Consider the following 14,275-nt stretch of genomic DNA (forward strand, 5'->3'; position numbering starts at 1 on the left):
GGATCAACTTTGAGATAGTCAATGTGAAGTGCTCAGCAGCCCATTGTCTGGCACATACTGAGTGCTCAGTGCTTGTTACTTCGTATCTCTCTTCCTCATAGCTACCAGAGATCTATCTCAATGCAACGTGACCAGGACCTTTCCCACCTTAAAACATCACTGACTGTCCATCACCTACAGAATAAAGTTCACACTTTTTAACATTGCAAGGACCTCTATGTTCTTTCTCTGCTAAAATTTCTTACGTAATATTCTGTATTTCCTGCCTAGTACTCTATTTGGTGCATCTGAGTGTGAGGATTCTGTATTAACCTTGTTGTCTCAGTCTCTTTCTCTGTGTTTTCTCTCATGCCTGGTGCTTGAATTTCTTCCCCATCTTTTCCCTTGGTTAATTTCTACTTCGCCATTTATTACCTCCTCCAGAAATGTTATTTAAGTATCATTCTACCCACCTTCTCTCCCAGTCACGATTAGGTTGGATGTACCTCTTCTGTGTTGTCATAGCGCCCTAAGTATGTGTTTGTCAAGATATAATTAAATTCTATGTTAAAAACTGCATTCATTGAGAGGTATACTTTATTCGTTTTCTATACCAGAACTAAGATTGTATATACACTTACGTATACTTGATAATAAGTTTTTAAAGAATAGGATCAAAGCTTAGCTTATTTGGCTTGGGGGTTCACAATCCTGACTGAACATTAGAATCATAGGGGCAATTAGAAAACAGTAATGCTCAGATATCTCTAAAGATTTGGAACTATTAAATCTGGGGTGGGGTTCAACATCAGATTTTTTTTCATTTATTAGAGAAGTTGTGGTATTATGAAGCAATCATGCATAAAATACAGGATTCCCATATACCACCCTAGTGTTAACAATTTGCATTGTTGTTGCTTACATTGGTGTAGAACATTTGTTATATTTGTTGATAGCACATTTTTACAGTTGCATTATTAACTATAGTTCATGGTTTAACTTAGGGTTCACTATTCGTGAAGAGCAGTTTCATGGATTTTTAAAAATGTTTACATTCACAGTGTTGTGCTACCATCACCACTGTCCATTACAAAAACATTTTCATTATTCTGAATAGGAACTCTGTACATTTTAAGCCTGAACTTCCCATTCCTTATCCCCACCCCAGTCCCTGGTAACCTTTATTGTAGATTATGACTCTTTGAGCTTGTTATTCGGGTATTTCAAGTGAGATCATATAATATTTGTTCTTTTGTTTCTGGCTTATTTTACTTGGCATGATATCTTCATGGTTTGTTCATGTTATCATGTTTATCAGCACTGAGTTCCTTTTACAGCTGAATAATACTCCATTCTACGTATATACCATGTTTTATTTATTCATTCATCAGTTGTGTTGCTTCTATCTTTTGGCATTTGTGAATAATGCTGCTGTGAACATTGATGTGCAAATATCTTTTTGAATCCCTGCTTTCAGTTCTTTTGGGTATATACCTAGAAGTGGGGTTTCCAGGTTATATGGTAGTTCTGTACTTAGCTTTCTGAGGAATGGCCCAGCTGTCTTCCGTAGCAGCTGTACCATTTTACATTGCCACAAGCAGTGATTGCAGAGGATATTTTTCTGCATCTGCTCCAGCACTTATTTTTCCTTTTAAATAGCAGTCATTCTAATGTGTGTGAAATGATATCTCATTGTGATTTTGATTTGCATTTCCTTGATAGCTAATGATGGTCAGCATATTTTCCTGTGCTTTCTGGCCATTTGTATATCATCTTTGGATAGATGTCTGTTCGAGTCTTTGCCCATATTTAAATTGTATTGTCTTTTTGCTAATTTGAAGGAGTTCTTTTTGTAGTCTGTATATTAAATCTCTAGTGGATATCTGGATTCCAAATATTTTCTCCTATTGTGTAGCTTGTCGTTCTACTTTCGTGATAAAGTTCTTGGAGGTGCAAAAGTTTTTAATATTGATGAGGTTCCGTTTAGCTGATTTTTTCTTTTGTTTCTTCTGTTTTGTGTGTAAAGTCTAAGGAACTATTGCTTAACACAAGGCCCTAAGCCATCATCAGCTTTTTTTTTTTTTTAACATTTTTGTTGTACAGTATAAAATATACAAAGCAAAGACAGAAAAAAGCAATAGTTCTCAAAGCACTCTTCAACACGCTCACGGGACAGATCCCAGAGTTTGTCATGGGCTACCATACCATCATCTCAGATTTTTCCTTCTAGCTGCTCCAAAATATAGGAGGCTAGAAGGAATATTTTTTTATCATCACAATTGGCTTTTTTTTGCAAAAAATAACATATATCCAAAAAAAGCAATAAAATTTCAAGGCACATTGCAACCATTAGTTGTAGAACAGATTTCAGAATTTGGTATGGGATACAATTCTACAGTTTTAGGTTTTAACTTCTAGCTGCTCTAAGATACTGGAGACTAAAAGAAATAACAGTGTAATGATTCAGCAATCATATTTGTTTGTTAAACCCTACCTTCTCTATATAACTCCAGCATCATCTTTGATCTTTCTGTCCCACTCTTTAGGGGTATTTGGGCTATGGCCATTTTAAGTTTTTCATGTTGGAAGCAGCTGCCAGCAATATGGGGTAGGGAGATGGAATTAGCTAAGGTTCTGGAGAGGCTGGGCCCTCTAGGTTTCAGGACTTATCTAGTCCAGGGACCAATCCGTCATCAGCTTTTGAGAGTGTTTGAGGTGATTGTAGTTTGTAGCCAGGGCCACTGATCTAGGTTAAAATCAATGTGTGAATGAAAAAAATGGATAGAGGGAGGGCATAAGAGAATAATAATTTCATGTGAGATTAAAAATGTTTTTTCCAGATCCATTCTGATGCTAAAATGTCATATCAGTGGTTCTTTGAATTCAGAATTCAGTTAAACTGAACACTTATTATTTTTTTCCTAGTTTTAAAAAAATGTTATTTTGTGGTTCTTTTTCGTTAATTTTTTTATCACAAATCAACTTTTTTCTTTTTTTTTGTGAAAAATAACATATACAAAAAAGCAATGAATTTCAAAGCAAATTGCAACAATTAGTTGTAGAACAGATTTCAGAGTTTGGTATGGGTTACAATACCACATTTTTAGGTTTACGACTAGTTGCTCCCAGACGCTTAGGATTAAAAGAAATATCAATATGTTTCAGCAGTCATACTCATTTGTTCAACCCTACCTTCTCTGTATAACTCTGTATTCTCCTACTCTTTAGGGGTATTTGAGATATGCTGACTCTTAACTTTTTCATTTGGAAGGGACTATTGATAATGTGGGTTAGGGGGATGGATAATGATGTTCTGGAGAGGCTAGCTCCTTTGCATTTCAGGACATATCTGGTCTAGGGACCCATCAAGAGATTATAGGTTTTTGGAAAGTTACCCTAGTGCATGGAATCTTTGTAGAATCTTCTATAATGCCCTAGATATTCTTTAAAATTGGCAGGAATGGTTTTGGTTGGGGTTTGGCAAGCTATGATAGGTAGCAGTGTCTTAACTGACACATGTGTAAGAGTGACCTCCAGTGTAGCCTCTTGATTCTATTTGAACTTTCTTAGCCACTGATACCTTATTTGTTACACTTCTTTTCCCCCATCAGGATGACATTGTTGATCCCATGGTACCAGGGTCAGGCTCATTCCTGGGAGTCATCTCCCATGCTGCCAGGGAGACGTTCACTCTTGGATGTCATGTCCAGTGTAGGTGGGAGGGCAATGATTTCACTTGGAGAGTTGGGGCTAGAGAGAGAGAAGCCACATCTGAGCAACAAAGGAGATCCTGCAGAGATGACCCTTAAGGCACATCTGTAGGTAGGCTAAGCTTCTCCACTACAAACATAAGCTTCACAAGAGCAAGCCTCAATATCAAGGGCTGACCTATTGATTTGGGTGTCCCTAATGTTTTTTTTATTTTTAACTTTTTTATTATATACTACATACAATATAATATATATAACATACAAAGCAGAATATATAAATAAAACAGTAATTTTGAGAGTACTCTTCAACAAGCAGTTACAGAACAGATCCTAGAGTTTGTCATGGGCTATCATACGATCCTTTTATATTTTTCCTTTTATCTGCTCAAGAATATAGGAGGCTAGAGGGCTTAAATATTTTTTTATCATCACAATCAACTTTTTTCCTTTTTTTTTTTTTTTGGTGAAAAAAAGCTATAAATTTCAAAGCACGGCACCACAGTTGTTGAACATATTTCAGAGTTTGACATGGGTTACAATTTTGAATGCTTTCTTTTTAAGTTTGCTATAGGTCATCTCTAAAATGGCTAAATTGGATTCTTAAACCAGGTATGTGGAAAATCAATTTAGTAAAATTATTTTTTGTATGTCAAATATGTTAAGGTTTATTTCATGCCAAATAAGAGTTGAATGGTATGGGATGCTACAGTATGTGGTCAGGTACAGGTACTGTACATGGTCATCATTTCCACCATGCTATGAGTAGATGTGTAGATTGATTTCCTGTTAAGAATTAAAGATATGCCCTGGCATTTATGAGTATAGCCAAATAAATTTGACATAGTTTAGGTTGAAAAATGTCAAAATTAAGTATTTTTAGGTGTCTCCTTATATATATTTATTCCCATACATGGGTGCAAGGTTCCATCAGCCCTGACTAGCTGTGGAAAGCTGTGGCTCTTTCATTAGGGGAAAGATCAAATTGAAAAGATTGGAAGCTGGATTTGATGAACAAAGATGCATATTACAGCATCCTATGCATTTGCCTATTTTGCCGATTGTACTACCCAGCAAAAGAAGCTCTATATAACTGGAGAGACCTTAGTGTAATTGAGAACCCTGGAAATCATTAGCTTTTTAAGGTTTAGAGCAGAGAAAGAAATTGAAGCACTGCCTCTGTCAGATGATATCATATTCACTGGAACTGCTGACATTTTTTTCATATTTGGCAGCAGTTCGTAGAAGAATCAGCAGCTATGTGACTTTCCTTTAACATTCAGGATAAAAATACAGCTGTTTTTCAGTGCTGCTAGCATCCAATTTTAATCACTATTTGCACACTGACACCATCAAAGGATTCCTATGTTGTAAGTTCCCACCCCGCCCCCTTTTTTGAAACTGGAAAGGCTGATATGTTTGAAATAATGAAGTTTTTTTGCTTAGCAAAATTTGGTGCTTTGTACCCTGTTCAGATCTTGAGGTACTTGGCAACACATAGTTTTGCTGCTTCAGTAAAGAAAGTATGGCTGTCTGTTTCAGCACGCTGGCATGCATTAGTGCTAAGACTCAGCACTAATAAATAATTTTCTTTAAAAATTATTAAGTCTTGTGTGCTGCTATGAAATTCAAATAGAGCCAAGGTTTTGAATTAATTATCTTTTCCAAGATGTTTGTCAAAAAATGTGGGTAAAATGTGAAATTCTTCTTCATGTAGAATTTTCCTGGCTTTCCAAAGAACAAGACTTGAAGCTCTGATTGATCCTGGGGGAGATATTTAATATTTTTGGGAGAGAATGAAAGCCCCGTCATAACAGTTTGACCTGGAGAAACTTGATCTATGTGGTAGATGTTTGCCATGTGAAAAACTTAAATCTTTCTATTTATGATTGTTTAGTAACAATTATAGATGTTGCTGTAAAACTGATAGCTATTTTGGTCAGCTTGATATCTTGGAAGAGGAAATTAAAGTCAGATAGTCATGTGAACTTTTCAGTGCTTGGCAGAAGCACTTCTGAAGAAAGAAGTTGAGGATGACAAAACTCTTACAGTTAAGGGTACTAATTTTGAGACTAATTTTCCACTCCTAACATATAGAAGACCTCATCAATTTGAGTGTAAAAGAAGATATTACATGAATTCAATTAGAAGAGTCTTGGAATTTTTAATATTCTTTTACAAACTTGTACTCATCTGATAATATACCATGAGAGTTCAGATTCATTTTGCAGCAAAAGATTTAGTGGGTTAAGTTTTCAGTTATTTGTGGCTAAAAAAATGAAAAGCCACTTTCAACATGTTACTGAGGTCTAAGATTAACATTATATAATTTACTTAAATATTTATTGAAGTATAATTTACCTACAAGTAAAGTTCATCTTTTTTGGTTTTTTTTTTTAGGTGTTTAGTTTTTACATCTATAGTATTTTGAATTTTGATAAGCATATACTGTTATACAGCCACTCGCACAATTTACTTTCCTTTGTAATTAATATTCTCCCCCCATCCCCAATTTGTGGTAACCGCCAGTCTTTCCTTTTCCTATAGTTTTGCTTTTCCCAGTTGAATAAATGGAATCATACAATATGTAGCTTTAGCACAATACCTTTGAGATTCATTCATGTTATTGCATGTTGTAATACCTTCTCTTGTGTAGATGTACCACAGTTTGTTTATCCATTCACTGGTTGGGCATTTGGTTTGTTGACAGTTTTGGGCATTTGTGAAAAGTCTCTAAAACATTTGCATGTAGTTTTTAATTTAATTTTATTTAATACCTCAGAGTAGGATTGCTAGGTTATACAATACAGGTATGCTTATCTTTATAGGAAACTGCCAAACTCATTTCCAGAGTGGTTGTATCTTTTTTTCATTTCCACCATTTATGTATGAGAGTTGTAGTTCCATCACATCCTTGTTACTTAACACTGTCTTTTGTAAAGAAGTTTATCCTTTTGATTGAATTTAATTTGTTATCTATTTTTTTTTGGCTTTTACAAAGGTGATTTATTAAGTTACAAGTTTACAGTTCTAAGGCTATGAACATGTCCAGATTAAGGTATCAATAAGAGGATACCTTCACTTAAGAAAGGCCACTCATGTCTGGGGTTTCTTTGTCACATGGGAAGGCACATGGTGATGTCTGCTGTCCATCTCGCCTGGCTTCTGGGTCCTGTGGATTCTTCTGGCATCTCCTGGGATGTCTTCTGTCTGCATCTCCAATCATCTGTGTCCACCTTGGATGGACAGGGCCATACTTGCATGGAAATAATCTAATCAAAAGGTGCCACCTACAATTTGGATTTCTGCTTCTTGTGTCTTATCTAAACACAAGTCGCAAAGATTTTCTCATGTGTTCTACTAGAAATTTTATAGTTTTAGGTGTTACATTCATGTCCATGATTTACTTTGGGTTAAGTTTTGTATATGGTGCGAGGTTAGGATCAGTATGTTTTTACATATAAATATATAACTGTTTCAGCATCATTTGTTGAAAAGACTACCCTGTCTCCATGTGTTTTTTTTGTTACCTTTAATGAAAATCAGTTGACTATATTTGTGTTGATTAATTTCTGGATTTTTAACTTTGTTCCATTGATCTATATATCTAGTTTTGATTTTGGTCTTTTTTTGGTAATTCTGATCTTGGTTTTGGTAGATCTATAACAATACATTTGGAAATGAAGGAATATGAATTTTCCAACTTTGTTCTTTAAAAAAAAATGTTTTTGCAGTTATGATTACTTTGTTTTTCCCTAAATATCAGCTTGTCAATTTCTATAAAAACTTCTGGGACATTGATTTGGTTTGTGCTGTATTTATAGGTCAATATGGGGAAATTAATATCTTTGCAATGTTTAGTATTCCAATACATGACCATGATGCATCATTCATTTAATTAGGCCTTTGATTTTTTTTCATTAGTGTTTTGTATTTGTTAGCATGCACATTTTGTTGGATGTTTACCTAGTTTTCCATGGTTTTGGGTACTGTTGTAAATGTAAATTTCCAGTTCATTGCTAGTATATAGACATACAATTGATTTTTATAAAATAATTTTATATCCTGCAACCTTGCTAAAGCCACTGGTTAGTTTTAGTGGTTCCCCCCCCCCCCCCAGTAGATTTCTCTGGATGTTTTTTAATGTTTTTGGGAATAGAAACTGTTTAACTTCTTCCTTTCCAATCAGTACATCTCTTTTTTTTTCTCCTTCCCTTATTGCACTGATTGGGACACCAGTACAAAGTTAAGTATGAGTGGAGAGAACACACATCTTGTTCTTGAACCCAGAGTAAAGCACTCAGTCTTTCACCTCCAAGTATTGTGTAGGTTTTTGTAGTTGTTCTTTATCAGGTGGATGATGTTCTCTTTAACCTAAATTTCTGAGGGTTTTGATCATGAGTTGGTGTTGAATTTTTCAAATGCTTTTTTTCTTTATTGGAACCAAATGATTTTCCTTCTGTAATCTGTTCATATGATGAAATTTATTGACTTTCACATGTTGAACTTTCAAATGCATTCCCAGGATAAATCTAATTTAATCATGATATATTACCCTTTTTATATATTGTTGGGTTCTAATTGATAAAATCTTGTTGAGGATTTTGCCTCAGTGTTACTGAGGAATTTTGGCCTGTAGTTCTCTTTTTTTGTATTGGGTATTAGGGCATTTGTACCTCTTCTGTATTCTGGAAGAGTTTTTTTTTTTTAACATGGGCAGGCAATGGGAACCAAATCTGGGTCTCCAGCATGGCAGGCGAGAATTCTGCCACTGAGCCACCATCACACCACCCTCTACAAGGGTTTATGTATCTATCTGGATAGATACAGATAAAAATACAGAATTCCTTGTGGGAAGGTTTTTAAATTTCTATCTTAGATATAGGACTATTCAGGTTATCTGTTTCTTTTTGAGTAGTTCCTTTCAAGGAATTTTTTTTCTTCAAATATATTGAAATAAAGTTCATGATATTTCCTTATCCCTTCAATGACTGTGGGATCTATGGTGATGTGTCTTTAATTCCCAATATTGTCTTTTTTTCAGTTTTACTGATTTTCAAAGAACCAAGGTGTGGTTTGCTTAGTGTTTTTTTTCTGTTCTCAGTTTCATTAATTTCTATTTTATCTTATCTCCTTTCTGTTTGCTTTTGTTTTGTTTTTTTCTTTTTTTTAATTTTTTGTTTGCTTTTGGATTTAACTTGAGCCTCCTTTCTAGTTTCTTAATCTGGAATCTTAGATCATCAATATGAGATTGTTCTTCTTTTGTAATTATTTAATGTTATAAATTTCCTCCTAGGCACTGCTATAGCTGCAACTCGGAGATTTTAATATAGTGAATTTCTGTTTGCATTCAATTAAAATTATTTTCTAATTTCCATTATGACTTGTTTAGTCATGAAGAAGTGTGTTAATTTCCAGATATTTGGGGATTTTCTAGTTACTGGCTTCTAGTTTAATTTCATTATGGCCCGAGAACATACTTTGTATATTTTAAATTTATTAAGTTTTGTTTTTTTTGGCTCAGAATTTGGTCCATCTTGGTAAACATTCTGTGTTCACTTGAAAAGAAGGTGCATTTAGAGAGATTCTTGGGCGGAATATTCTATGAATGTCTCTTTGATCTTTAGTTGATTGTGTTGTTCAGGTCTTTTAAATCCTTACTGAAGTTCAGTCCTTTTTGTTGTTTATTACTGGAGAGGAATGTTGAAGTCTCAAATTATGGTGGTGGATTTGTTTCTTCCAATTTTATCACTTTTAGCTTCATGTATTTTTGAAGCGATGTTGATAGATTTGTAAACATTTATAAGTATTGATGTCTTTTTGAATTGATCCCTTTAACATTATGTAATGTTCTTCTTTATCTCTGGTAATATTTGTTCTGAAGTTTACTTTTTTTGGGTATCTGTGTTGTTATTCTAGCTTTATTTTGTTTGTGTTTGCATGGTGCATCTTTTTTCTTTTTTTTTTTTCTCTTAATTTATCTGTAAATTCATTATATCTAAACTGAATTTTTTACAGACAGCATATGGTTGGATCTTGCATTTCTAATCCTGTCTGATAATCTCTCTCTTTTAGTTGATGTGTTTAATTATATATATGCAATGTCATTATTTAAAAACTTGTTAGTTTTCTGTTTTCCTTTTTTTTCTGCTTGCTTTTGATTCTTTTCTTGACTATGTTGTATCTACTGATAACCTCTTCAAGTGAATTCTTCATCTCTGGTATAATGACGTTTATTTCTAGCATTTCCATTTAACTCTTATAGTTTTCATCTCCCAACTGAAATTCCCCATTTCTTCATGCATGTTGTTCCCCTTTTCCACTAGATCCTTTAACACATTAATCATAATCTGACAGTTCTAACATCTCCGAGTGTGGTTCTGTTGATTGCTTAGTTTCTTGATGGTTGTTTTTCTTGCCTTTTTGTTTGCCTTGTTATTTTTGATGGAATGCCAGAAATCTTATATAAAAAAGGAGAAGCTGAGGTAAATAATACTTTCATTTGCGTATTTTTCTTCTCATGGGAGATAGGTCTATATGTCCTGCATTCTAAGGGTTAACATTCCTTAGATTTCAGGTTACTTGGCTTTCCTGTGACCCTAGATCTGTGATGGATTCAAGAAAAGTTGTGATTTTGTAGTTTCAACTTTTGCTGGTTGTTAGAGTGGTATTGATGTTCTCAGCTTTTTTTTTTTTTTTTTTTTACAATTTGGAGCTATTTCCATTTTGAGGATGTAACCATTACTTTTTGTTTAAGTCTAATATTCCTTATAGTCTGTCTGTGAAGGTAATCTGTTTCCAATGTAGTAAAAATTAATTGCATGTAAGATTGGCTATTTGTAGTTTATTAAATTGTATTTTTCTGTGTAGGTTTGTTGGGGCATCTAAATCTAGGATACTTTTATGACTTCAAAAAGAAATCCCTTAATCATTAAGCAGTATTCCTCATTCCCCCCTTTTGTCCTCCCCTTTGTAACTATCAATCTTGACTCTGTCTCAAGGTTTTACCTATTCTAGGTATTTCATATAATTAGAATCATACAGTATGTGAATCGTTTGTGTCTGACTTATTTCACTTTGTATAATGTTTGTGAGGTTCTGCCAAGTTGTACCATGTATCAGTACTTAATTCTTTTTTATTGCTGAATAATATTCCATTATATATAACACACACAAACACACACAATTTGATTATCCATGTATCCATTAATGGGAATTTGGAATATTTCCACCTGTTGGTATTTTGTACATGTGCTTGAGTTCCCGTTTTTATCTCTTTTCTATATATACCTAGGAGTGGAATTGCTGGGTAATATTATAATTGTATATTGTGTTTTCTTCCAAGAGTTTTATGGTTTTAACGCTTATATTTAGGTGTGGTGTGAGGTAGGGATCCAACTTCATTCTTGTGCCATGTGGATATGTTTGTCCCAGTGCCATTTGTTGAAGAGACTATTCTTTTCCCATCACATGTACTTAGCACCCTTGCTGAAAATCAGTTGACATATGGATTTATTTCTGGATTCTCAAATCTGTTCCATTCATCTAAATATCTGTCCTTATACTAGTAACATGCTGGTTTGATTACTGAATAAAGTTATATCTTAAGTTGATGCACTGAAATGTCTTATTGTTTTAAGCATCATATGTGTCTCTCAGACTTAGAGGAAATTTAAAGAAAGGGCATCTCTTCAGACCTTAGAATTTCTTGGGCCCTAATGGGGGATGTCTTTAGCTTTTTTGACCTTGCGGTTTCCCAAGACATCTAAGGCTGATACAATGAAGGTATACTAAATGCTCTAAAGCTATCCTTTCCATTTCCTTGAGCTATACCTCTGTAGTCCATCCTCAAAGCTAAAGTAATCTGTGTTGGCCTGAGTATGTGCTTTCAAAACAATTAATAGTATCATACATTCCTTTATTGCAACTGGAGCTTTTACCAAGTTTTCAAGGGTCTGTGTCCTCAGTAAATGGCTGAGAACTGATGTAGATTCTGTGGAATATCCCTGTTTAAAATGTCCTTGCTCCTAAGGGATTTTGTAGTTTTGTTGATTTTTATCCTGCCTGTGACAAACCACTTGGAAAGCAGTATGGCCTGGTACTTAAAAGTGTAATCTGAGAAATCAAACTTGGGTTTGAATCCTGCTTCACCTCTTTCTAGCTTTCTGACCTTTTTAAACCACAGCATTCTACTTCTTTGCATGCTGTTTCTCGGCTTATATTAGAAAATGCCTGTAAGTGCTTAGCAGATACTCTTTTGTTAGCTGCCCTAGATAAAGATAATGGTATCTGTGTAGCCCAAGGTGACTACTGAATTTCATTAATATCTTTTTATTTATTCATTGAGAATGATGTTATTTGTGTTTTCTACTTTAAGTTATTGTTTAAAATGAAGTAGATAAGCACTAAAATGTACTATATAATATAATTCATGTACTATAAATATTCAAGGGGTTATATACTAAAACTGGTACCTAAAAGCAAAGTACTCATTTACTGTCTGTATATGATTAAGTAGGTTTAATTTATTTACACTTTAAAAAATTATTCTTGTATTATGTAGGAATGCTAAGATTCAAAATTTGGAGGGAACATTTTATAGAGCAGGAATATATTTTAAGGGCTCACTTGTGGAAGGTTTGATATAAAGTAACTTGAAATTCTATGTGGTTCACTGTTTTTCTATTTCATGGTTTGTTTGATATGGAGAACCTTGTTTTAGTTTCCTAAATGCTAAAACAAATACCATACAGTGAGTGGCTGTATAGTATCATATCATCTGCAAACAGTGATAGTTTTACTTCTTCCTTTCCAATTTTGATGCCTTGTATTTTTCTTTTTCTTGTCTAATTGCTCTGGCTAGAACCTCCAACACGATGTTGAATAACAGTGGTGATAATGGACATCCTTGTCTTGTTCCTGATCTTAGGGGGAATTTCAGGGAACATTTAAATTAAATTAAAAATTATAAAATTTTTAGGGCTAAACAATAATTTTTTGATTTATGGCCTCAGAAATTAGAAGTGTTGCTTCCTCCTGAGGTTACTGTTTTGTGGCTGGCCAGCAGTCTGGGTTTTTTTGATTTTCTGTCATACGGCAATGCATGTAGTATTTTCACCTTTGTCTTCAGGATTTCCCTGTCTTCCAGATTCTTGCTTCTCCTGTGGGTTTTCTCTGTGATCAATCCCTTTTGGTTGTAAGAACTTCAGCCATATTGGATTAAGGCCCCCATCGTTCATTTGGTTGGGCATATCTTAACTAATAACATCTTAAAAAGTCCTATTTACAAATAGATTCACACTCACAGGGTCAGGGATTGGGAGCTGAGCATGCCTTTTGTTGAGGACATGATTCAATCCCCGACAAACCTTGACTCTCTTTTTCTGTTAGGATTCTAATTCTCAGTTGGATTTAAGAATTCAGTCACCTGATGATATTAATGAAATAATTCAAATAGATGGAACTGGAGATACATCTTCCAAAGAAGACATAGGAAATACAAGAGATGTAGATGAGAATGAATTTCTAGGGATTATTGATGTAGAAGATCTGAAGGTACTTGAAGAAGAAGGTGACAGTCTATCAAATGAAGATTCAACTGTTAATAGCAGTGATAATGAAGACTCTCAAATAGACACGGTGGAAGAGGTAAGGATAACTTCTGAGCTGAGACTTTCTTTATTAAATTTATATTTGTACTTAGGAGCCAAGAGGAATAATACTTAAGATTAACCTTGTCTTTAGCCTTTTAAATGAGACTTGTTTGTTTGTTAGGATTTAAACTTTTAATCTTAAACTGTAATTAAGACCTGTGTTGAATATTTAGGAATTGGCTTCTGTATTTTTTGGTCTTGATTATAGATAGTGGAGGAATTTAGGAGGTTGGAGTGGAAATTAAAAAAGGCAGTATGCTCTACATACAATTGTATGTAGAGCATATAGGATCTACTTTAAATGTGGTAAAATCTGAGTTGAATCTGATAATTAAGAAGTGTGTAAATAGTTATTAGCTGTTGTTTATGGTGACCTTACATATATGCCAGGTACCATGCTAAGTCTTACTTTGCTTATGTTATTTAATATTTACAGCATATGATGGCTATTATTACTGTCCTTATTTTACAGATGAGAAAACTGAGATAAGGAGAGTTGTAGTAACTTGCCCATGGTCAGCCATGTAGTTATTGGGTGGCCAAGCTACGATTCAAACTAGGCTGTTTGACTCTAAAACTCAAGTTTTTAAGTACAATACTATTCTGTCTTTCCAAGTTCTTTTTTTCCCCTTAACTTTTTACTTGGAATACTTTCAAAGTTACAGAAAAATTGCAAAAATAATACAAAACCATAAGGATTCTCCAAGTTCTTTTTTAAAAAAATGTAATTTTATTGAGATATGTTCACACACCATCCAGTCCATCCAAAAAATACAATCAGTGGATCATAGTATCATCACATAGTTGTGCATTCATCACCATGATCATTTTTAGAACATTCGCATTACTGTAGAAAAAGACCACTAGCACTGTACCCAATTTTAAGACTTACAATAGAGGTAGGTTTATAAGAGAGTATAATATTGTTATACATAC

General features: G+C 34.0%; 1 protein-coding gene across 2 annotated transcripts in view; it reads left to right on the plus strand.

Annotated features, from left to right (window-relative positions):
• GTF2A1L (general transcription factor IIA subunit 1 like) overlaps positions 1-14,275 on the plus strand; it is a 56,667-nt gene that overhangs the window by 17,539 nt on the left and 24,853 nt on the right. For both annotated transcript variants that reach the window (XM_077134176.1, XM_077134177.1), the window contains exon 7: positions 13,077-13,334. In XM_077134176.1, the coding sequence (XP_076990291.1) occupies positions 13,077-13,334 (258 nt within the window). The remainder of the gene's footprint in view (positions 1-13,076; positions 13,335-14,275) is intronic.

The sequence above is a fragment of the Tamandua tetradactyla genome, chromosome 17, assembly GCF_023851605.1.
Source record: "Tamandua tetradactyla isolate mTamTet1 chromosome 17, mTamTet1.pri, whole genome shotgun sequence".
NCBI lineage: Eukaryota > Metazoa > Chordata > Mammalia > Pilosa > Myrmecophagidae > Tamandua > Tamandua tetradactyla.